At 33.3% G+C, this 25,025-nt stretch overlaps 3 protein-coding genes across 3 annotated transcripts in view; all 3 read right to left on the reverse strand.

Annotated features, from left to right (window-relative positions):
• Positions 1-49: 49 nt before the first annotated feature.
• On the reverse strand, positions 50-8,476 carry LOC138130077 (protein Wnt-11b-1-like). Its single transcript, XM_069046437.1, has 5 exons — positions 8,238-8,476; positions 3,529-3,812; positions 2,575-2,909; positions 2,132-2,400; positions 50-1,720 (listed from the first exon to the last, which is right to left on the reverse strand). Exons 1-5 carry the CDS (start codon positions 8,306-8,308, stop codon positions 1,546-1,548), a joined length of 1,134 nt encoding a protein of 377 aa, XP_068902538.1. The 5' UTR covers positions 8,309-8,476; the 3' UTR covers positions 50-1,545.
• Positions 8,477-9,694: 1,218 nt separating this feature from the next.
• Positions 9,695-10,433, reverse strand: Archease (protein archease). Its single transcript, XM_069047439.1, has 3 exons — positions 10,276-10,433; positions 10,193-10,217; positions 9,695-10,138 (listed from the first exon to the last, which is right to left on the reverse strand). The coding sequence occupies exons 1-3, from the start codon at positions 10,325-10,327 to the stop codon at positions 9,742-9,744; spliced, it is 474 nt and encodes a 157-aa protein (XP_068903540.1). The 5' UTR covers positions 10,328-10,433; the 3' UTR covers positions 9,695-9,741.
• Positions 10,434-11,182: 749 nt separating this feature from the next.
• Positions 11,183-25,025, reverse strand: part of Mid1 — a 56,115-nt gene continuing 42,272 nt past the window's right edge. Inside the window, exons 2-3 of the mRNA XM_069047438.1 lie at positions 23,369-23,579; positions 11,183-16,813 (exon numbers count right to left, since the gene is read on the reverse strand). Of these exons, the coding sequence (XP_068903539.1) occupies positions 16,425-16,813; positions 23,369-23,579 (600 nt within the window). The 3' untranslated portion in view covers positions 11,183-16,424. The remainder of the gene's footprint in view (positions 16,814-23,368; positions 23,580-25,025) is intronic.

Genomic DNA, 25,025 nt, shown 5'->3' on the forward strand with positions numbered 1-25,025 from the left:
ATATGACAATTGTTTATGTCGAATTTGCACTTCGCAGACTCGTTTGATGATAAAACTGGATGACTGAAGTGACTAAGAAAAAAATATCTTCTAGGTTATATTTTGGGAATTTGCTAAGTTCACTGGGTAAGAGTTTTACTCGGGACATTCCTACTGACTTAATATTCCAATTCATAGATAATTTTAAGAGTTAATCAATATTTTGGTTCTAAAGTATACAATCAATACAATTTTTAGGACAATATCTTGAAATACTTGATAGAATTTAACGTATTTGGTTATCTATAGCTGTTGCAGAATCTGTTGTGTATATCGTATCGTGTAATAGATACACCAACACAGTTTTAAGGATTACCACATTGTTATATCATATTAGATTTTTGCTATATACAGTTATACAACGTGTCTCAGAAATAAGTAAAATAAGTAACTGGTAATAAAACTCAATACAATCAAAATATAGGTACTTATGTATTTAATTTTTTTTCTTTTAAACCTTGAAGTTATCCAATTAAAATTAATGAAAGATTTGGCACAAATTTCGGATTATTTGCTTAGGCCGATGGTGATAAGCGAAGAAGAAAAAACAAATTCAAGAAAACTTTCACTTGTTTTTTGCTAACTTATGCACAGCGGCTAACTGCTGCGCCCTATGTGACCTATAATGATAAGTGTGGAAGAAAAAAAAAAGAGAATCATATGGTAGATATTAAACGAAAACAATTTTAATAGGTACTTACAAATAATATTTTAAACTGACCCCAATGAATCGCCCATACCTAAGATAATGAAAAAATGTCTCCTAAAATTGGTGTACCTAGGTATTAATCCGTAAAAATTATTAATTCTCATGAAGTAATAAGAGTAATCACTAATTATTGTTATTATTCAAAGTGACCGGCTAAATTGTCAATACAATAATGAAGGCGCCGACAAAATGATTCTTCCACCACTCTTTCCAGCATTCCCCTGTTATTGGTAGTGCGAATTGTTGTGGCAGCATTTCCTACCTGTTCTCTTAAAGCTTCAATTGTATCAATTGGGATCGAATATACCAAGTCCTTGATGAACCTCCACAAGAAGAAGTCGCACGGAAATTCTCTGGGCTCGAGGAGCACTCGACGCTTCACCACGCACTACACAATATCCATGTATTCACGATTCGAAAATAAACGTGCCATTTTCACAAAATTTTAGTTAAAATCACAGAATCAACACGCAAACACCTACCTCGTACAGTTGGATAAAACTAACTAACAAAACCTACCTCGGCCGCAAACTGAAAAAAAATTTATTCGAAAAACAATGTTTTGCTCTGATTTTGCAAAAACTATTATATCACGGTTACCGTCATTGGGTTAAATAACGAAGAAATAGACAGCTCGTTAATTTATGGGCGGGGAAAATCCTGAAATGATATAGATTTCGAAAAAATGGTACATAACAATTTGGTTGTTCTTGACGAGATCTGTCACTGGTTAAAATTAATGTACCTACTTATTTCTGAGACACGTTGTATGTAGCACTTAATATAATTTAATTTGTTTATCCACATTCGTAAATTTGCGTCATTGTTCTGCAAATGTTACATTTGACATAACAGCAGTTGTAGTATTTGCATTGGCATCTTTCTATTTTCTCTTCTACCAAAGTTCTGTACCCTCGACCGCAGCATAACTGTCGACAACTATTTGGGCCATTCGTTGTTACATTACATCGTCTGAAAAATAAGAGCTACAATTGAAAGATAACTTAAAACTGGAAAGGATTCCGCAAGACAAAAATTGAGATCGATTTTGAATTTTTTAGTAGGTACTACTAATGCCACAGTATAATCGTATTGGATGCAATGTAATGAAATTTGAATTTTTTGAGAAGCAATTGCATCCAAAAAAATCATATCTCGATGTTAGATCATGAATGGCCGGGTTTACATTATCACGTTTTTAAAAGCTGTAAAAACAAACAAATAGTTTTTTAAGATCTCATGACATGAATAAAACTAGTTCTGTGGGCGGCACAATATTTTCTAATCTGATTCACGATAACGGTAAAACGTCTTAAATTAGAAGATATCATATTTCCTTAATTTTCGCTAAATTAAGTATATAGATATTCTTTCATTGATTACCTTCCTACGGTGCCAGCACTACCAAGTTTCACATCTTTCGTACAATAATCTGGCGATTTTGATAGAAATAAAAGTTCATCGGACGCTCTCTTTTGTCCAAGATTTCCTTCTACGTAATTCCTCGACACTTCTTTCGCGTTCGTGTATTGAGTCAAAAGACGTTGCCCTATTTCAATCATTGGCGGCAGACCTTTCCAACAAGTTTTTATATTGCAAGATCCAGAAACTCCATGGCATTTACACTGTACTTGTAAACTTTCTCGTATTATCTAAAATTGAAACAAAACGAATTAGATCATTGTGCAGTTTTGTTATTTAAAAATTTAATATTGTATTTTAATCACGGTTCCTATTTTTTATCACTTATTTATGATCATGACTTTAGCATTGATTTTTACCTTTATTATGTATATTTTAAATTTGTTGCCGGTACTGACACATACCTTTCTGCCAACTCGGTTGTTGTGTAAATTTACCGCGGCAATCTCTTCTTTCAGAAGTTTATTTTTCCTTTCTTCATCATTTTCATTACCTCTTTTGCGTTTTCTGGTTTTACTAACGTTTAGCTTTTCAACATTGTCAATAAACCTCTTAGCAAAATACACACCCCAGCGTATGTTGTCTCCACAACCACCCCATTGGAAATTGCTATTTGGAGGTTCATCAGGTTTACTTCCACACGTGCAGTGGTAGAGGGTGCCGCTGGCACAAGCACGTGCCATTGTATATGTTAATGCTGCAGAGCTTATGGCATACACGTATGCTTGTTCTCTTGTGGCTGGAGTATGAAAAATGAATGTTTTTTTAAAAAGCAAACGAATGTGGTCGCTATACATACAAAATATTATTTCAATTTTTTGTTATTTCAAGCAGATTTTAGAAAAATACATGTTGATCAAGTACAATGTGTTGATTGACAACAAAAGAAACATTGTTTGGTATTAATTTATAATTTTTGAAACAATTACATATTTAAAAAATTTATTCCAATTTTTATAAATGCGAAAGGTCAAAGAAGAATTAGATAAGTTTTTAAACTTTGATTTGGGCCTTTTACTTCCCAGGAAATGTTTAAAAATCACTGGCCGGTTCCAAAATCACAAAGTTTCCATTGTAAATTCTCACCACGAATTTACTGATGGATCAAGGGAAAATCGAGACAAATCGAAGGAATTCTATGCCGTCAGACGAGAAAATCGTGGTGATTGGATGGTGGATCTTCCTAGGGGTTGATGGAATGAACGGCATCGTTATCAAGAAAGGGATGCTTTTGCAAAGTGAGAACAAACGTGACCGGACTGGAATAGATACACGTAACAGTGCAGTTTAATAAACAGGGTCGTATTTACACGAGTTTTTATCGCTACTGTAACTGTTCAAATTACAAGTGTATTTACCTCTGGTTAAGTCGGGGGTTAAATAAGGGGCTGTTATTATAGAGGAACAGTTCCATCTACGGTCCTGAAAGACTGTTTGGCAAGTTTCTGCCGCCAGAATGGCGGCTTTTTGCACGTGTGGCATCGTTTCCATAGAACTCCTACATAATTTCGCCTGCAGTTTTGCCAGACCGTATCTTCTACGAGCCACACCGCATGGCGAACGGGTACCGGAACGGATTCCTCTGCCCGGATTATTGTTGACTGAACTTAAATTCCAGTGCAGATTGGAATGTTGAAGAGATCTAAAATATTAAAATAAAACTAAGGTTAATTTTACATGTTTTTTGTTTATATAAAACTCCGCAGGTATTGTTTCTTTCAGAATATTTATTTTTAAATTAACTTTTTTGTTGTATACTTTCTACACCAGTTAAAAATGTCTTTTAACTTTTTTAATATGAAATGATACACTGGATATTGTTACGAACAAATCAATTTTTCTAAGTGGTCATCTTTTGGGACAAATTACACTTTTCGATTTCATCCAATGGTGGAACAAGGTGGGCGTCATAGACATTTTAAATGGCAATAAGTATGGGTCAAACGTTATATTTTTTTGAAAGGTTTTTTCATCCTCTATCCTACAATGAAAGCGGTCTATTAGAACAATCTATAATCATATCGTCCAAGTCTTGTATAAAAACTTTCTGACAAAATCCACTATTGAAAATTAATTTTGAAAAATGATTTTGGAAATAAATAATAGTTTTATTATTATTTCGCTACGTTAGTTTTCAAACCAGAAGTCTTGAAAAGATAGTGTACATTTGGAGTAGAGCGTAGAACTACATATTTAGTTTGATCCAACAGTTCTTGTTTTTGTTAATATGTACTAAGTTAGTGTCACTGCTGGAATCACTGTCGGTCTCTTTTCGTCAAAAACTTGTTTGATATCAAAATATTAATCAAAAGTTGACCAAAAGGAACTACATACTATCTATATATTTTTTTTGTACTCATAGCCTTGAAAGCAACGCTTCCAACATCCAACGCTCGCTCCGAAACGAGTGCTTCCCGGTCGACTCGAATGTAAAAATTGCAAAAAACACTGGCCCTTTGAGGCATTCAAAAAAAAATCTGTCTTGATAATAATAAAATTTAGGTCATAAAATACAACTTCCCTGGGTTTTCCTCCATTAAAAAATTACGGTAAGATTTATAATCGTTGAAAATTGTTCCTACAAAATTCACAAATTATTGCAAAAATTGAAATATCAAGTGAAGCAATTGTTTCCAACAACCAAAGATCACTGCCTACTTGGTTTTATGTTCGTTTATGTTTAATGTATTAAAACAAAAAAATTTAATTTAATTTTCGTACAAAAAATATTGTACGAACCACTTGCGTGAAGACATCTTCCGTTCATTCGCGCTTTAATTAAAGGCACTCGCTCCTTCGTCGCTCGTGCTTTAAAAAATGCGCTCATGCGGGAACATCGTCTTCCCGCACTTGGTTCGTAAATAACTATTCCGGCATTGTATAATTTTGAAAAAATTTAGAATACCTACTTAGGAATGGCGATTCTTTGTATCATTTTATTCGAGTATTTCTAAATGTTATTATTAAACTGATATTATTTAATAACACCGTAAGAGTAAAAAAATGCCATCAAGGATAGCTATGAAACAGAAAGTCTTTGATTAAGAAATTCGTCATGTATTTGTGGAATCCTGAAATTTTTCCCTGCAACTTACAAGCGCATTATGGCCTGTGTCAAAGCTATTCTTGATGGCATTTTCTTGCTCATACGGTATTATTTAATAATATTAAATGTTATAACATTTATGTATGATTGTATTTAGAGAATGTTGGACAATACCTAAGTTAACATTTATATGCCCGACTCTGCGTATAGGTAATTTAATATAATAGATATTCAATAGTTAATTTAACTTGGGGTGAGTGAATAAATAGGTATAATAATTATAAAGTAAACTCATGGGGCTCGCGGTCATAATTATCTGACAACCTAAAAAAGTTTCACTAAAAAAGTGTAAAAGTTAAATGAAATCTACGTGCGTGCGTGTTGATTTCGTGATTTACATAGTTTATTTTGTTATTAACGTAAGCTTAATATTTTTCCCCACGCAAATGATTTCCATTATTTACATTATTTTCTTTTGCTGCAATTAATGCGAAGAAAATGTTAGCTTTTCTATAAATACATTTTAATAAAGAACGCTTATTATACATACTAATAGTATGGAGGGACACGCTAATTTTTCGTAACAATTTTGATTTGTAGGAATTTAATTCTTTATGAATTAACGACTGATGGGTTAATACGAGTCAACTTATGGGGAGACGTACTGTACTTAGGTAGTAGGTACAGTTGTTCTACTGCAAACTCAGCCGCCTCCAGTCAGACCAACTTCACAATTTTAATTGACAACCCCATTTTTATTGAGGATTATCAAAGAGAACATCTTTTTAGTATATCTGTTTAAAAAAAGTGATAAGTTGGAACGGAAAATTTTTGAGATGTATCTACATACATATTTGATTTTGAAATTTAAGAAATTGGATATTTTTATCGATTAAAAAATCAAAATTTGACCTGGTTGAAAACAAATGAACAAACAGTTCAAAAGCTAAATAGGGTAGAAAAGATTTTTGTTACAATTTCAAAACGATTAGGTAATTGTGGACCCAAGTTAAATCAAGTTAAATTCTCAAAATGTTCACTGTTCATCACTTAAATGATAGTACAGCCCATCAGTTAGGTATAAAATACATTAAATAAGGTCGTCGATCTTTCACTATCAATAAACGCTAAGAGTTAATAAAGAAAATGAACTTTTTGTTGATGAGTTATAGAAAAATCGTATTTTTCAGAATTGACTGTTGTTAATAAAGTATCTACGATTTTGATATAACTATAGAATAATTTGTATAAAAATATAAAAGTGTGAAGCATTTGGTGTCGTAATGCTTGAGTGTCAACAGGATTTTTTGTCCTATTACAGTTCACATAGTCTTAGCGTTATGTCAAGTAAATAAGGGTATGTCTAGATAAGCAATAATCGTAAAAAAATCTATACAATTAACACTTCTACACACGCGGCGCGGTATAAAAGTTCAAACACATGACTACAATAAACATTCTTTCCGACACTCCACCCTCGGATGTATACTCCAGGTATGACAAAATACAATGGCAATAAGTTAATTGCGGCAGTTCCACCTTTTTATTATCACCATGCCGACAGGAGATGCGTTTTAACGCTGCTTTTATGGATCTTAAACAATTCCATTAATCTTTTAATTTAATGAAATACGCAAACATATTTCACTTAATATTAAATCTTACGAAATCGAAAATGTCATGCTAATTGCCTTGAAGGATTCAAGGATAAAAATCTCGTAAGGGCGTTTGGGGGGCGACAATAGATCGCGTGAACGTATTTTAATCTATAATTAACGTTTGATAATATCGTTCAGGTAAGTCGGGAGGGCGCCCACTAATTACAGGTGTGGTTGGGGCCAGACTGACGGCCCTTTTGTCTAAATAACATATTATTTATAATGAAGTATGTGAATAGGACGGGGTGGATATTCTCAATGGTACCTTCTTGATTGCTTTCAGCCCTTTCTTCAAAAATATGCACGAGGGAGGGACACCGTTTGAAAATTTATACCCACTGCAACAACCAACGACCTGTTTGTTGATTAATTTTTAATTATCAAGGGTGAAATTAATCATTATAACCTGAATTGACAATACTTCACTTTTAATAATGAACTTTACATTTAACTAAGTACATATTTTAACAATACGTACAAAATTCTTATCAGAACAAATATAAAAATAATGTCGCTGATTTGCTAGAAATGAACTGCTAAAAATGTTTGTAAGGCATTTTCAGACCCAACTGCACACACAAAGAGATAGTTTTGACTTCGGATGCAATCAGTGATCATAAGCTCGAGCCACGATGCGCTTAAAAGTCGATAAAAATGATTTATGAAGGTTCCGTTTCTAATTAAGCAAAAAATTTACGGCTCTCAATCACAAACACGTAGCAATTACTACGTTACGTTGCATGTAATGATTCGTTAACAAAATTCGTTACGGCACGAGCCTGTTAACTGCTCCTTGAAAACGAGAAATGATTTCTTTGGGGTGGTTTTGGGTTATTCTCCTTAAAAAAACATGATACGAACATTTTGGGTCACACTTTTAAAGCTGAGATTATGAGTGAAATAAAAATTCCAAGAGAGACTTTTCAATTCTACGCCAAATATTTATGAAGTCGAGACACAAAAGATCATTCCCATGCAGAAAAGCCGGATTTGCGCTTTGAATCGAGTAATTTAAACTTCAGAAATCTTTCTTTTTCGGATATTTTTGTACGTCCAACAAAATAATAAAGGAATTGAGGACTTTATTATATAGCTCATGTTCATAGATTATTTACGTTACAGCTATTATTCACGTTTTTTACGAGCCGTTAACAAAGATTTGACAGCCGCTAAGACTTGCATGTAAAATTATTTATAATACGGGGTTGTAGGGGTGCTGGTGCACGCAAAAATGGAATTAGATAAACTGCTACAATAAATTCTCGATTTTCTTTTGGATCTCGAATGGATAAAGTCTGACTTTCATTAAACAAAGTGTTTATTAAGCGGAAGAAAAGGAATGATAAATTGAAATAATACTTACAGCCAACGAATAGAGAATCCAACATCGATTATTAGAAGAAATATTAAATACACAAACAGTTTATTTTCCATTTTTACATCATATTTAGTAAACGGTTTCAATTAGATTCTATCCATATTTTATTTACTTATTTGTAGTACTTATTTAATTTTCTCAAGTTAATTGCATTTTATTTATTGTAACAACTAAAACCTTAACTTTTTTGTTTTCAAGCTGATACTTTGTAGCTTTATCCTCGACAGAGGTTGGTGAAAGACTGACTCGGAATGCGAAGCTCTTGTGCTTTAAAATTTTCCGGAGCTTTCAGGTGAGATTCCTGGATTAACAGAACATACTGGAGAGCTTTATTTACGTATGTAGCGGCTTTCTCGAAGATATGCATATTTTATATGGTCTATAACTTCTAATTAACATTATAAATACGCCGTTACATTCTTCAGGAATTAACATTGTATTCTTTTCGACTATGTACAAAGTGAAAATGTGATAAAAGCATTGTTAATGCTTTTGCAGCATGTAAGACATTTTTATTAGTGTTTAATTAATAAATGAGACATATTTATATAAAAACAAAACATTTTAAGAATCGCCTTTCAGGCTTAATGTTTTTACTTATTCATGAAATAATCTATGGCATGTAGGTTCTAATAAATGTCTGTCATATTTGCCTATAAGCGAAAAATATATTACATTATCCTTTGTGTAACTGTTTTCTGTTTTATTTAATATTTTATTTATATAAAAATAATACCTACAATCAAAATGGCCCCCTAATTGTTTATATTTAAATTACCTATTCAATTTGAACAGATTTATTTGTTCCAATAACACGTTTTATGATTTTTTATGAATTTTTTCTGCGGTTATGACGTTTTATTATTTGTATGTAACTAATTCTAATTGTTCATATCTTAATTATTCAATTTAAACATATGTATTTACTTGTATCAATTACTAGCATATTTTATGACAAACTAAATTTTTTTTTCTGCCATTATGGCGTTTTATTATTTTTATGTAACTATTTCTAATTCGATTAAATAAAAAAGTAATAGGTATTGTTACGTTTTTTATTTCGTTGTGATTTTTGAAATTAGTCATGTACAGCCGAATAAATTATACCTACATTGTAGCTCTGATTGTAGTACCTACTGCAGGCAGAGCAATAATCTTAATTAAAGCTTCGAAGGTAAAATGATACGGTTAATACCTTTATATTGAATTGTTTATTTTAAGTAAGTTATTTTAAACATATATATACGCAAGAAAAGAAGAGACCTAAAACAAAAATGGTGTTGTTGCAATCTTTCAGCGCCGGTAATAAATTATTTACGTCTTACCGCATCGGTGTATAACGGGTTGCCTATAATGTTTCTCCGAAAGTAAACGTTATAACTGATAATAACTATTCGTTTTTAAACTCAAGTTTATATAAATAAGGCGTTATTATATCACAATTTTATTGTAAAAATATTTTATTAACAAAAAATATAATAATATACATTCATATGTCAATTATAACATACACTTCAAACTTTTTATTTGTTGGATCATTAATTATTTGCATGGCAGAATATGTAATAGCCTTTACTTCAGTTCCTTGAGGGTGTTTTCCTAAAGTGAACTCTTCACCATAGCACTTACACTTTATTGTCATTTCTTCACCCTCTGCAATAAATTCTGTGATGATTAACTTACTGCAAATTAAAAATGGTTCACAACTGAATAAAAATAAAAGTTCATCTAAAAAATGAAACAACAGACTGTCTAAATCATGTCCAGTAGCTTCAATCTCTGAACACTGTTTAATTTCAACTGTTGGAAGTTCAGTCATGTAACCAAACATTGCAATTCCACATTGTTCAAATGCTTCTTTCAAACTATCACCCCATGCATGTAATCTTTAATCAGAAATTTTACATTTTATATATTCAGAACGAAAAATAAGAACTTACTGTACATCTGCTGTGTGATCCAAGTCTAAAATTGTATAAGTAAGTTATACCTATTATACATGATATTTTTTAATGTAACTTACATTCGTATTTACAAGGTTCTAAAGTTAGTTCTTCTTTGGTGAATGTTCCCATTTTAAATTAAAATTTATTACACAATTAAACATAACCTAAAAACCTTTATCACGCCTGCATCTGTCATTTATCTGTCATCACCAGGAACTGTCATATTTTGAAGGTCTTTCGGTCTACCGTCAAATGGTCCAAAAATGTTTGTCTTTATCGACATTTTATTTTATAAATTTTTGGCATTTTTCGTTTTGGTCTACACAATTATTAATATTATTATGATGAAATGTAAAGGTTAAAGTAAGGTTTTTTAGCAAAAAATTTTCCTCAGTCTGCTTTAATAATTTTTAAGTTTTAATATTGCTATTTATGGGCTTCATGTTTTAGATTAATTAAGTTTTATCAATTGATAACATTGTAGCTGAATAAAAAAATTATGTGATGATTCATTAATGACTTTTGTAACAACTATTTCATTACATTACAAAAGTTGTATTTCTTTATATTTTTATAAAAAGATAAACGATATGTAGGTAATCAAAGTTAATTATGTATATATCATTTGCTATTAAGCTACAAAAATATTGAAAATTATTTTAATTACTCACGTGATATGAAGGGAATAAGTAAGTAGAGCATTTTAACTAAGTAGTGTAAACGCGTCTTCCTTCTAAGAATACTTACACAGCTCCATAGATTGCCCACTTTACAATGTATGATGGGATGAAATTTAACGATATAAACTAAAATAAAATATACTAATTAGAATGAAAAGAAAAGAGGACGAAATCATGATGAATTAGAAACGAGGGCTTAACCAAACAATAAAGTAAATGAAAATAAACCGAAATTATTATGAAACAAAAATTCTCCCGAAATGCTCTTTATTGTCAACTGTACTATTAACAACATTAAACAGTACTAGTTTGAATTTTTTATTTCATCGTTTTTCAATATTATAATACTTTTCACTAATAAAAAAACTTTCAACCTTAACTCAATAATGTTGGGACTTATAGATTAGTTTTTATATTAAATTCCTGCAACTTTAGCTTAATCTCTATACATCATCATACAACGTTTCCACAAAAATACCTCAATGGAAGAATAAGGTAATTAAAATCGAAAATCTTCCAACAATTCCTGCAGCAAACATCTGACTCTCACCATTACCGTCCGATCCAATTTGGTGTTAACAACAGTGATTCTCTTACAGAATTCATACTTATATAAAAACAATTGGTAAGAAATCAGATTTTTACTTAATTATGAGTTACTACTATTTTATAAATAATTAGGTACACTGAAGTATATTTACAGATGAAATGGCTTCATATAAAATCTGGTCAACCCAGTTGTTATCATTAAGTCTTACTTAGAATACTTATAGATATACCTATATACACTAATAACAACATTTTTGTTAGAAAAATGCTTATTCAGTCATTTACAAGTATTTCAATTAATTGCTCAAGGAAACAATTTTATAATTTTTTTTCGAATGAGTCTTGTCAAAAAGGGGAATAAGTGATGAATCAATGAAGCGATAAAAGCAGTTACTTCGAGTTTGATTTCTAGAAACTATCTGTGCAGTTTTAGTGAAAAGAGCCATAATATTACATCTACTTTTTACATCCTATTCTTCTTAATTTATAATGTATACTTTATGAAAGATCATCGCCTCTTTCTCTCTCACTCTCTCTCTCTTTAAAATAAACAAAAATATATTCAACTATTATCTGAATGTAACAACAACAACGCTAGCACTAGCAACAATAAGTATATATCTTGTAACATTAACAACAATTACAACAATGCAAAGCAGAGCAAATGTTTTTTTCTTGCATTTGTTGTGCTAAATTCATCTCATTATTGCGTAGTTTAGTCGGAAACTTAACCCAACTGCGATCCTATATTGGCGTTTTGTTGAATATAGAATCCATTTTGCATTGTTGAAGGCATTTACATTGATTCTTGAGCCATATTTGAAATGGAACGTGTTCACTTTAAAATAATCATGTGGGTTACTAGTTTCGGAGTCAGTACGGGTAATAAATAAAGTAGTAAAAAAAACGTGGCAATTTGGTTTGAATAAAACAGAGAGCTTTCGAAATGGTTCGAGTCAGATATTTGCGGGGGTACTTTTTGTGGGTGTTATTTTGGCACAAATCATAGAATACAAATTGTATACAGTAAAACATTGTTTATGATGACTTTTAACACTAAACCATCAGTTCAGTTAACATTTCTCCTTAGCAATCTCCGACTAATAGGTACAGGTCTACATGTTTAGGTATTAAAATTACAAAGTTATTTTGATGGAAACGTTTGCGAAATTTACAAATGTGTTTATAAATCGGTACAAAGGCATGCTTGTTTTGTCTGAACCGAAGAGATATAAAAATATGATTTCTCACACATACACTTCATATTGCGTCATAAGGCTTGGCTCCGTATTTTCAAACACGAGCGCGTTTAGCTCCAATTTACAAAATCAAAATGTACAAAACAACCGATTCGTACTAAGTAAGCTGCAAATAAGGTGTAAACGATGGAAATGTCTAATGGACAATGGCGAAATTCTGTTGGTGTGACCATGTTAACGACTACATCCAGATGTTTTCTATCGGATTCAGCTGTGTGATCGTGGTCCCGGGGACGGTCTCGGCTTTGTCCATTGAATTTTGTCAAGCATGCCTTCGTATGGTCTTAGCGTTTGCAGAGATCTCTAACGAACACAGCTAGTAACATGAGACCACTAGCGACACTCTCGCATTGCGGACGAATCTAGACCTTAGCTACGTAGAGTCGTTCCCAATTATGTATCATAATTTTACAATATATATATTTTGATTTCTGTACTAAAACATACGCACACAAACATTTTTCACATTTTTCTTAATAGTACAACGTGGACCTGACGCTTTTCAAATTAACGATGTAGCTATGGGCATTGAAAGTCGTTAGGTTTTCAATTCAACAGTGAATGGGAAAAAAACGAATCGCATCCGGAGGAGCACACGGTACTACGTATGTGTGTATTACAAGAAACAGAGTGTACCACTCTCCAAATGCAAGTTCTGTTTTGTTAAAATTAAGTCTTATTATTACAAATAGTTGTACCCATAAAGTTTTCAAAGGAGTCGATTCAGGTTACTTTTCAGTCGCTTCTTTACAATTCAACATTTTTTAAAAAAGTTAACAAATATAATAATATACGAATTTTACCCTGATTTAAATTATTATACAAACAAGCGACTTGTAAAAGTTTAACGCTTTATTCCGTACAGCTATTTGTTTGTGGATATCTTGTCTTTTTTAGTAACTCAGTTTGAAAATTCGAATTAAGTAAAGCTCATTTAGCAAGTGTAAGAACTCATAAAACGCAAATTAGGTAGAAAAAGGGACAAACCGATATCATTTTTAGAAAAGAAGGAAAAGATCCACTTAATTTGCGATGCATCATGAATTTCTTAACTTGCCAAATCAACCTTTAACAAATCGTTTGTGCTGCCATTTTGATTAATATAAGGGAAACGTAAAGGTTTAAACACCGCTGTGACATTGGGAATATGCAATAAAAGTGCCAATGATGTGGAGTACAGGTGAATTCTTAAACAGAATGGTTTATCTTTATTGTTACAGTTTGGTGTAATTTTTTAGAGGTCTGGCAAAATGGCAGCTACTTTGGCGGACCTATAAATAAAATATTTATAGTAGGATCGGGAGAAAAACTCATTTTACACCGGGAATTTAGTTGAGCTGCGGAAAGGGTGTCGCCAGGGGCACGTTTTCGTATAAAATGAGTTTTGCACATTAAAAACCTTAAAATTAAGAGTATGTTGAACACAATTTTTCCCAAAGCTGTCGTGAACAATCAAACCCAATATGTGAAGAAGTGGGGTAGCCGCACAGGAAAAGTCATCTGTTGATATGAAGAAATTGTGCCGTTTGTCGTTGACGTCTGAGTTTATTTAATTATTTCTTTGTTAAAATAACACTATATCAGTTGGTATCACTAAGCACTCATAAAATATATATTGATGGCAGTCGGGAAACATTCTTGCACAGAACTAAAAATGGTGTTCTCTCTATCTGAAGTATAATTGCATCTACGTTATGATCCGTTCGAACTGGCTACGCTCCAATATAACTACAGGATCTCACATTTAACAATATTTTATTACCTTTTCGCTCTGCATTTTACGTCTAGGTATTTTATTTAATTTTTTGCCAAATAAGTTGTTCAACTAATAGTTACTGCAAACGTAAATTGTACATCAACAAAGTATATCATAATCGCAACTAGGTGACTGCTTCGTGGCTGATTCGTAAGTATATTAAATTTGGCGGAGGCGGCGGTTCTGGACAAACGACTCGGTCTTGGTCGTACCTTCTGCAAACAATCGTAGACAAACCGTTTTCGAAACTGAAAGCAACACCAACAGCGCAGCTCACGTTGTCTTCCAACAGCCGCGGCACCGTCACGAAGACTGACAATTAAACTCGGAAGAAATGTAGACCAAAAGCGATCCGTCGGATTGGTTGAAATCTGTCTGAGCAGGTCTTAAGTGGAGCGATGCAGCCGCTACTGGAGCGCCGTTGCAAATTTAATAACGTCAACAATTTAGTTAGGAATTGCTCCTCTCATCGAGTGATATTTATTGGCCGGAATGGATGGAAAATAACGAAAGTCCTCACGTTACATCCGTATTGATCTATAAGTCGATTTAATGTAATGCACGCTTCACAAGAACGTATTGCAACAAAGGTAGTATCAAAATAAATCAATAAAAATTAGTAATATATCTTCAACATCAACAATATAATATAGTCTTCATTATATACTTCGCAACAGCCATTAGACAAATGAGAGTCAGCTAATACCAATCTCGGTTCTTGTCCCTTTTATTCACTGAAAAATTCAAACAACTTTGTGAATTACCAAACTTATAATTGACTTGTGCATCGGTATCACTCTGACTCTACATTCACATTGCAGTCCTAGACAAATTCTATGTGCATGAAGATATAATTCTTCTAAAAAAATCCTTTCGCCAGTTGTGGTCTGTTCACGCGGGACTGCTGCCAAAACTTTCAAACGAAAACACAAAACGATAAAAAGCCATATCAACTTCTCACGCAATCTCTTTAATGTCAAACAAGTATTCGTTATGGGGTCCACGACCTTTCAAATTCTTTATATACACAAATATTAAAATATTTTTTTACAATTATATTAATCGGCAGTCGTAGAGCTGCATAGTGTTTATTATTGTTTCTCATCGTTTCAAGAGTGATAATGGCACAATTAGAGATCTCGAGGGCAGGCCCCAACCCAGGCCGGTCAAATTAGCCGAAAATATCTCACTAACGTTATCGAATCTAATAGAAATCTAGACGAAAACTAAAAACGTGGGAAAACGGTACGAGTCAAATTCACCTGAAGAATAAGAGGCGCACGCAGAAATCACTTTTTCTCTAATCTTATTACTCAAAAATAATGAAGAAAAGCAATTTTAACACTCGCAAAAAAACTCAGTTTAGGTGACAAAATATGCACAAATAGACAATAAAATACAAAGTATAGTGAAGTATATAAAACAGTATTTTTAATTTAAGTTAATAGTATTTGTCAGATAAAGGTGTTTCAGCAAATGGTTCCCCTACGCCAGAACCACTAAGAATACAAAATTTATACCTTAGTCTTGCACTTTGCGGTGATGTATAAAAAGGGTGTAACTGTTTCTTGTTTCTTCGAGACAGGAATAACGGTCTGAGTTTGCTACCTAACAAGAGAAACCTTTGAATACGCTGAGCTCAGGAGAATGCATTGGTAAAACAGACGGTATTTTGAAAGTTTAAAATTTAGAAGTGTACTTTCATGAAGTACGATAGCTGCATAAAGTGGCTTTTCTTCAATTTGTCTTTCGAGCAATACGAAAAGATATTTCTGGGCCCGCGGCCGCTTTGTGTTGAACAGAATCGAGTTAGGGGGAGTTCCCCGGAATCGAGGATGAGACGACGTGACCTTATATTAAAATATCATAATGAAGGGGCGCTGAACACATCCTTGTGATTATAACGAAGGGGGCAAGTGCGTCTCATGAGCAGACCACAGTCGGGCGTTTGGACGAACACATATCGCCTAACAGTCCTAATTCTATGAGCACGGTCCGCACTTGGTCTTTGTCCACGTCAGCAGCAGCGTCGTCCGCACACTGGTCGCGCACAGAACTAACAAACATTGTAATGTGTTATAAATGGTCTGCGTGTTTTCTATTAGTGTAATGGAAATAATCCATGCGGTCCACAGTAGTGACACTTTGTTACAAGTCCTACCGGCGGCCGCGCCCGGGGCGGCTGTGGTCGACGTCGCGACGTCGCTGGCGTTGCTCTTGGTAGGTCGACCTGGGCAGTGCTCGCACACTCCGAGCACCTCCGCGGGGCCGCTGCCGCCCCTTCCCGGCGAGCCGCAGTGCGTATAACAACAGTCTTCGTCTCCGCGCGAGGACTTGAGCCTCTGCTCGCCCGTCTCCGGGATGTTCGGATCTGAAACAGACACCGATCAGACATTCTACTCTCGACGGCTCCATTTGAAGTCGATTCGTTTTGTTGTCTTCTTGGACAAATATTTAAACAAATCGCTCGGAATTCTTATTTTTCAACAAAATGTCAACAAAACCCATGTTTGACTGTGAAAATCACGTTCGATATTCCCACAGCATTCGAGGAGGCTGCGAAAGAGCTCCTCTAAAATCATTTACACCTATCTATTCTGTCAAAAACCTGTCGACAATTTGACCCATTTACAAAACACTTCTTTTGATAATGTAAAACGTATAATCATTTATTTTATGATAAATTTGTCATTTACGAACAGAATGCACTAATGCAGTCCCGTTGATATTTCTAAGTGGTGAAATACGAGTGAAAATGATGTATTTACATGTGTATAGTTGTTTTAGACATTTCACAAAATAAGAAATTATGAACTCTTGGCAACAAATCAAAATGTTATATTTATGAGCATTTAAAAATTTTTGGCTTCCGTTATTGTCGTCTTAAACTGAAACCGTTGTTTCCGAAATAAATTATTTTTTAATAAATTATATTCTCCATAATATTGGACATCAGAGTTAGTATATACTTGGACTTGTAAATGTTGTGTTTTATGACTATTTATTACTTTATTGTAATTATCAAGGAAACCTTTACCTAAATAATAATATATCTTAAGAAGTATCAGATTAAATAAGAAATAAATAAGAATGTTTACTCATAATCATAACGGTAATGTTATGCCAATGACAGCGAACTAGTGCACCTTAGTGCAATATGTATTCGATAATTGCACCAGTGCATATCGCTGTCAAGTGCTTGTCATTTGGCAACGATTTGATTGGATTAATTTTTTTGGACAAAAGTGGATTAACTAATGCATCTTCACATTTTAAGTTCATTTTTATGAGTTTGATTTTTTTTTAGTAAATACTGTCAAACTATCGATAATTTCGACAATCGAGAAAATTGTCGACAACCTGACATGCGTTTGGAATAGATACATACTACTGCTGAAAATACAGCGTGATCAATAATGACTGAGTCTGTTGAAAAATATCGGTGTTTTTTTGTCTCGTAATTGGCACTGACCGGATATTTCAACTTGATACGACATTAAAAAAAATTGAAGCTTACGTTGATTATGTTAATGCTATTACAAAAATGAACCTTTCATAGAAAATTTCAAATTTGTCTGTCAACACTGTCAAAGCGTTTACATTACAGTGGTACCAAAATCATTCAGATTTTCATTGTTATCAACAGATTCAGTCATTCTTGATATTTCAGTTCAAAATGTATCTACTGAAACAGACGTTCATAAGATAACCATAGATCATAGATCATCAGAATACTGACTCTTAGGGATTCATTGATGACTTCAAGTCTTGTTTGTAGAGACATGATAGATGATGGACTGACAGAAAAGTATAGGGCACAATTGCAGTTGTGATCAATGATCCTTGTTGTCCTTTAAACATATGGAACAGATGTAGAAAATCTGATATAATTTCTAATATTCTATCTTCGGTAGCTTAACGTAAAATCTCCCAGGAAGCAATAAATCACAAATCCTTTAATTCCCACGATAATTACAGATAAAGCCAGATATTAATTAATTTTCCACAAACGCAGCAGTTTTTAATGGAAAAAAGTATATGTAATTAACGGTAAAGCTTAATTTGAACACATTTTTCTACAGTCAGATCAACTTTTAAAAACAAGTTTGTAAGGTGTTCTAATTGTGAACTTAAGAGGTTCTAGTAAAATTACGGTTTAATCTGTTTAAGCTACTATTTTATTGAAGCAACACAGAAATATGTATATCATTTACAATAACAATACATATAGCTACAATTGCTACAACTGACGGAGTTAAGTAACATTTTTAACGACTTGAGTACACTTATTTCTTTCTTGTCACTTTGAAAAAATGTTTGTAAAGCTTCGACGATTTATCTTTGCGAAAAACATTACAAAGATCTAACTATGGCATTATACATGAATCAAATTTGATTGATGAGATCGATGATATTTGCAAAGCCAATAACGTGGTCTCCGAGTTTTTCTTCTTTGTAAGAAAATTCTCTCAGATTGATAATGACTTGGCATACATAGTATATCGCTAAAAGTATCAAATATATTTAGATTCTGATGAAATTTGCGGAGCAGATAAAATTTATTAGTAGTGCTACAGCAGTCTTCATTATTTTCTTTTTCCGTTTACCATAAATATTTAAATGTAGACAGTGGATTTGTAATAACATTATAAACATTTCAAATGTGAAAATTACAAATATAGAAGCTCAAAGTGGAGAAAACTCGTAAAATTATTAACTTTTTAATTTTGAAGTTTGTATTGTTGTTGGTTTGTAATTTAGTTTTAATCAAAAATGTCCTCCAATTTAACGATGCGTTCATGCTGAGTTTCCATCGTTGGTTGAAGATAATAAATGATTAAATGGCACTGCTTGGAGGCTCAGTTGCTCGCAACATACATTCATAATTTAATCGACCCCTTATCTTGACGTTCACTATCCACCCTATCAATCACTCACAATCAGAGAATAATCCGAAAAACAAAAGCGGCCGATTACGGGCAATATCGACGGTATCGATTAATTGTGCGGGGGCGATTCTCGTTTACCTTTATGTCAGTTCTACTGCCAAATTAAGGGCTAAAGATAGCGACGTATCAAAGGTGCATTAATTAAGGCAACCGCCCATTAGAGGCGCTACGTCAAGACGATTGGCAAGATGCCCCGCCCTTCACGAGCTCGACTTGCATTTTGTTATGCATCATCAGTGGGAATTATGTTTGTTTCCCAGAAATAAATTAAGGCTTACGTAAAGAATGATAAATTCTCTAAAATATCTTATCATCTGCGAACTATGAGAAATTATTTGGAAATGAATGGTTTTTATAAGTTGCTTGTGTTAGGTTGGAGCATTAGGAGCAATTTTTAAAATGTTTAAACGTTTATGATTAAAAAAATATCAGAGGTTAAAATTACGAATGTAATTAATTTTTAGTTTATCGAAAACAATGGAACAATTTTAATAGAAGTTACGTTTTTCTATCGATTTTTCGATAATCTTCTAAAAGAGAAATTGAGCGAGAGTACGTGTGGAATGGATGCGGAAAGAAAAAGTAGGTACGAAAGGCGTCCATAACATAAAGAGAAAAACCAAAGCCTCAACTGTGTCCCTTTCAGTTAATTATGCTTAGGGTTTCAAACATGGGCGGGTTGTATGCAAATTATGGAGAAGATAAACTTTTCTACTGTAACTGTACCTAAAGTGTTTGGTAAACGACCACTATCTGGTCTTTGTCGATTATCAAAATTGTTGACGTCAGTATTAATTTAATTAAACGAGCCTACAGGAAATGTTAATTTAGCAATTGTAATTTGAATTACGACGAGGAATTTAAAAATGACAAAAAACAAACGTTGCAGGAATATGTTTCTTCCACTTGAGTATAGTCAACAAAAACTAATTCAGTTTTGTTTTATTGAAAATCTCGTAAACTACAAAGAAGCATAAAGCACTACCCTTTAAAAATTAAGGTTTCGTTGAAAAAGGAAGGTATTAGTGTAGTGTATTGAGCATACAAGGACTGCTAAAATGCAAAGCAAAATGTAAGTGTTGTAAATGTTTCTGTTAAACATTATGACCACCGTTATAAAGAAACAAGGATTTACCAACTATTAGAATTAAAGCAAAATAAAAGAGTTATTAAATCAATATTTTTTTAAAAGAAATTGAATATTTTTTTACTTCAAGGACAAAGAATCGTGCCATAAAAATTACGACGGAAAGCTTTTATAGGTTTTTTCCACTTGAACTTCTTACTTAAAAACTCAAATCTTCTCTAATCATAAAAATCTTGATGACACTATTCTAGCAGATTATTTAATAAAAAATATCGAAAAAGTGCATTAATGTTTTAAAAAAGAGTGTATCTTCTACATCTACACAATCATTTAGTTTTGGTGTTATCACTCGGCTGAAGGATTATTTAACTTTGTGTTTAAGAGTTGGAAAGTTGTTTTTAATTTAGTTTAATTAGCTGGATGGAGTGCAAAGTAAATCTTGAATGAAAATTTAAAACAAAAATAAGGAAAAAAATCACTGGCATAGCTTTGAAGCGAGTCGTCAAGAGTTGTGATCGCGTCGTTAAAAGGTCTCGCGAGGGCCGTGCGGCTTATCGATTGATCTCGAAACCGTTAAGGTCCCTCTGGAAGAGTTCGAAGCTGCCCAAGTGACGGACGTGACCTGCAGCATGGCCGTCCGTCTTCTCAGATATCGTGCCAATCTCAATTACAGCCCTAATCGCATTAAATTGTGGTTTAGCACAACTGCCCCCACAAACTATTCTTTTTCATTTGGCGATATTTATCTGGAAGCTGTGCACATCCAGATATCGTTTTAATAAAACCTGTTCTTATTAGAAGGGACGTAGTCTGTCGTGGGGCTTTCGACGAGGGCGTAGGCGTGATGCAAATCGGATATCCAGATTATATTTTCATGTTCAAAAGAAAATGACGGATTGGTGATAATGATACGAAATCTGCAGGAGACGAGAAACGCCGTTAATCAAATATGTAAATAGTCCCCTCTACCTTTGTTATTAGGGAGAAAATAAGGTGTAATAAGAAGAAAACATTATCCGAATGCGAAGATCTTGCCGTACAATTGCAGAAGGAAATTACTACTACTGCTTGACACACTACAGAACTAAAGTCTGTGAATATTATCTCATTTGACATAAAAGTGCAACGAAGAGACATTTTTAGTAAAGCGTAAAAAATCTTACTTAATAATATTTAAAAATAGTACGTTAAAGCTTATTTGATGAAGGACGTACCCAGTTATAATGATATTTCTGGTTTAGGAAATCTGGTTTAATAAAAAATCTTTGGTTACTTTTTGATTCTATTCAAATTATATTGTTAAACAAATTTGAACAAGAAAAATAAACTCTTATGAATCTTAAAACATCTTTAAAGATTGATAATAATTAATTATTAAGTATTTGAACAAAAACAATTGTGAATAACTAAAACCGTCACTTTTAAAACGATCATTAAAAATATAACATTTATAATAGTGTATTATTAACCAAGGTTGAGAAGACTACTAGTATAGCGGCGCTATAATAGTCTTCTCAGTCGTGGTGAATATACTATTCTTTTCAGTACTAGACCTTAAGTCCTATATTTTATATTCAGACAGGTTGTGGAATCGACATTGACATTGTTATTCCGCAAAAAATAAAACGTAGAAGCTTTCAAATTACATTTATTAATTTAAACAACATTTTTAATGCCAACATACACTTTATTACAACCTCTCCATCATATCAAAACGTGTTACAATGAACTTGACAGTCTACTATTTCATGTCAAAATACTAAGTTAAATTAGTAGGTAGGTATTAGGTAGTGAAAAAAATCTTTATTGTTCGATACCTCTCTAGAAAGTGAATCTGTATCCATTGTTACCAGTAGGTGAAGGTACCTCATTCGTTCACTTCACTTTCGCCCATCGTTTTTCGCTCACTGGTTTTCATTCAGTCATAATTGTCTAAATTTTTGCAATTCTTTCTGATAATGTAATTTTGATTTTTTAAGCACTTGCCTCTTCTAGAACATCATCAGGAACATGGAATGTAACTCTTCAATTTTCACAATGTCCACAACGTGCCCTTTATTGAGTTACAGAACGTTGTTTATTTTGTATTTTACTTTTTCCAATAGCAACAGATCCGTCCAAAAATGTGATTTATTTTTATTTAAAATTCGCGTGAACGAAAGCGTTGCCTTCCTCACTCTTACTGTAAATAACTATTCTGTGTTGTTAGTTTTTTGTTTGAGGTCTAAAACAGTATGGTCTAGGTTATTTCATTTAGGTCAGGTATGAAATATCTTGATAACAAGTGTCAAGCTTGTAAGGTTGGTATTGTAATATTTGGGAAATTATTTATAAATCATGGAAAGAGATGAAGTTATTGTGGAAATTAAAGGTTTTTTAATATTCAAATCCAGAGTTTCATTACAATATTTTATTTCATTTATATTTTTTATACAGCGCGGACGTAAATAGTAAGTACCCCATCCTAACTTTTGAACCACGCTTGATAAAGACATTGGATAGGATAAATGGTATCGAGTTTACCATTTTTTAACGTAAAACTACAGCGTGAATCTGCAAAGATGGCGCTGGAGGCGCTGTCAACTTTGAAATTCCAAACAGAAAGGGAGGTCATCTAACATTTCCTCTAGCTAACAGTGGCTACATTTTTCATTTTCATCTGTTCGTTTTAAGGTTACAACCGTTTGAATGTGGTTTAACTTGATTATCATTTTCAGTGCTCCTTGTCAGTTTGATAAATAATGAATATAAACTCATGAAAATTAAATGAGCTCTAAGTTAGTGGTGATTGTTCACTCTGACGGCACAGTGAAGACCTGGTGCACGCTGGCATTTGGGTTTCGTATTTGACTTGCGCTGGAGGTCCACGTCTGTTGTGTTTAATACGTACCGAGACAGAGGAAGGTGGGTTCCCCGGCGTACTGTGGCGTGGGGTGAGCCGTCTCCCCCGGCGGAACGGTTTGGTTCGTCCAGTCCCCCGGTAGCAGGTATGGGCACTGCTGCTCCACGTCCTGGCACACACTGAGACACGGCCGCACGCGCTCGCCTGCGCGTGTGAAATGAGGCACCAGAGAACTGCACACCCACCGCCGGTATGCTTGCTGGAACACACCACAAAACTATAGCAAATGACAATATACCTACGACAAAAATAGTGCTACTCTTTCATGACCATCAGCTTTTATCAGAAAATTAAACTTTCATTCATACAAATGTTAAATTGTTTTGTAGTGATCTACGGTTACACAATACAGAAAATATTTATGTTGTCATGATATTTTTCCTGGTGATTGTTCCACTAAATTTTCTTATAAAGTGAAAGTATGATTACATACAGCAGCGGCCTTTGGAAGATGGAAGGTCCTTGAAACTGACATGATTTCAAAAGCTCTATCGATTGTGGTAATTGAGAAAGTGGTTTAGATTTTTTAATAACACTACTGGTTAATTTATATTTAATGAATCATAATATCGATGTATTTTAGAAGTCGCTATATGTTTACTTTGACAACGCAACTTCCATTTGAGTTTAGTTTCATTTTTATAAATCGGCCGTCTTTCCCATGCTATAGTTTTAAGATTTACCATGATAAATTACCGAAATTAATTAGAGTTATAATCAAGCAACTGCAGATGAAAGTTTTTCTAAGCGTTTGCAAGAGAGTTTGCTACTTGAAAGGCTTCTTTCTACTATTCTACGAGTAAATTACAAATATGCAAAAATGATTTGTCATCGGTCATTACATCGGAAGGAAGGATTTTGTGAGTTACATTCAAAACGGGTTTGGTGCAACGTTATATGACAATTGCAGCCGCTGTAGGCACTATGTACCTACTTACTACTGTGCGATTGAAAAAAAAAAACAAATTAGCCGTGACTATTATGGTGCATTTGGCAGCCCTAGTTTAAGTGTCGTTGTTGACAAATAAACATATTTAAGTTGTCTAACTTTAATAGAAAACTTGAGAGTTGTTAAATATAGCTTATTATATTTTTCGGTCGCATGGTATAATAAACATTTCGACGCAAGTTGATTTGGAGCGTAGAGTCTTTACCTGTCATGCTTGAAAGTTGCACTCAGTGAATTAAAAAAAGAAGTGGTGTCTTTTAGTAAAAGGTTCTGAGGCGTCACGTGACCTTCGATCCGGCCTGGTACAAGTTACGATCATGGCGGCTGACTGAAGAATCACTTCCTATCGAGATGTAATAATAACGCTAAAGGGGCTGCAACTGCGATATAACGTTGCGTAAAGTCCCGTGAAATTAATTTTATTTTTTATTCAAATCAGTATCGCTGAATAAATAATATATTCGTTGATCTGGAAAAGGACTAAAAAACATTAGATAGGTTCAGCAGGTTTTACTATCACTGATAATCTAAATTGATCAAAGTGCACCGAAATGAATTTTATTTTCTATTCAATCTATCAAATCAGTATTTTTGAATAAATAATAATTTCCTTGATTTGGAGAAAGATGCACTAAATGGGTTGCTAGTAAGGTAATGTTTAGCAGGTTTTACTATGACTGAGATTATAACTGATAT

Source organism: Tenebrio molitor, chromosome 5 (genome assembly GCF_963966145.1).
Source record: "Tenebrio molitor chromosome 5, icTenMoli1.1, whole genome shotgun sequence".
Taxonomy (NCBI): domain Eukaryota; kingdom Metazoa; phylum Arthropoda; class Insecta; order Coleoptera; family Tenebrionidae; genus Tenebrio; species Tenebrio molitor.

What these genes read in the sequence shown, in the direction of transcription:
- LOC138130077 (XM_069046437.1), bottom strand. Translation starts at nt 8,308, where the DNA reads ATGGAAAATAAACTGTTTGTGTATTTAATATTTCTTCTAATAATCGAT. An exon ending in AACCCCCGACTTAACCAGAG is followed by an intron (nt 2,910 to 3,528) that starts GTAAATACACTT and finishes TTCATACTCCAG; the next exon opens with CCACAAGAGAACAAGCATAC. An exon ending in AGTGCTGGCACCGTAGGAAG is followed by an intron (nt 1,721 to 2,131) that starts GTAATCAATGAA and finishes CTTATTTTTCAG; the next exon opens with ACGATGTAATGTAACAACGA.
- Archease (XM_069047439.1), bottom strand. Translation starts at nt 10,327, where the DNA reads ATGGGAACATTCACCAAAGAAGAACTAACTTTAGAACCTTGTAAATAC. An exon ending in AGAACCTTGTAAATACGAAT is followed by an intron (nt 10,218 to 10,275) that starts GTAAGTTACATT and finishes ATACAATTTTAG; the next exon opens with ACTTGGATCACACAGCAGAT. An exon ending in GATCACACAGCAGATGTACA is followed by an intron (nt 10,139 to 10,192) that starts GTAAGTTCTTAT and finishes TTCTGATTAAAG; the next exon opens with ATTACATGCATGGGGTGATA.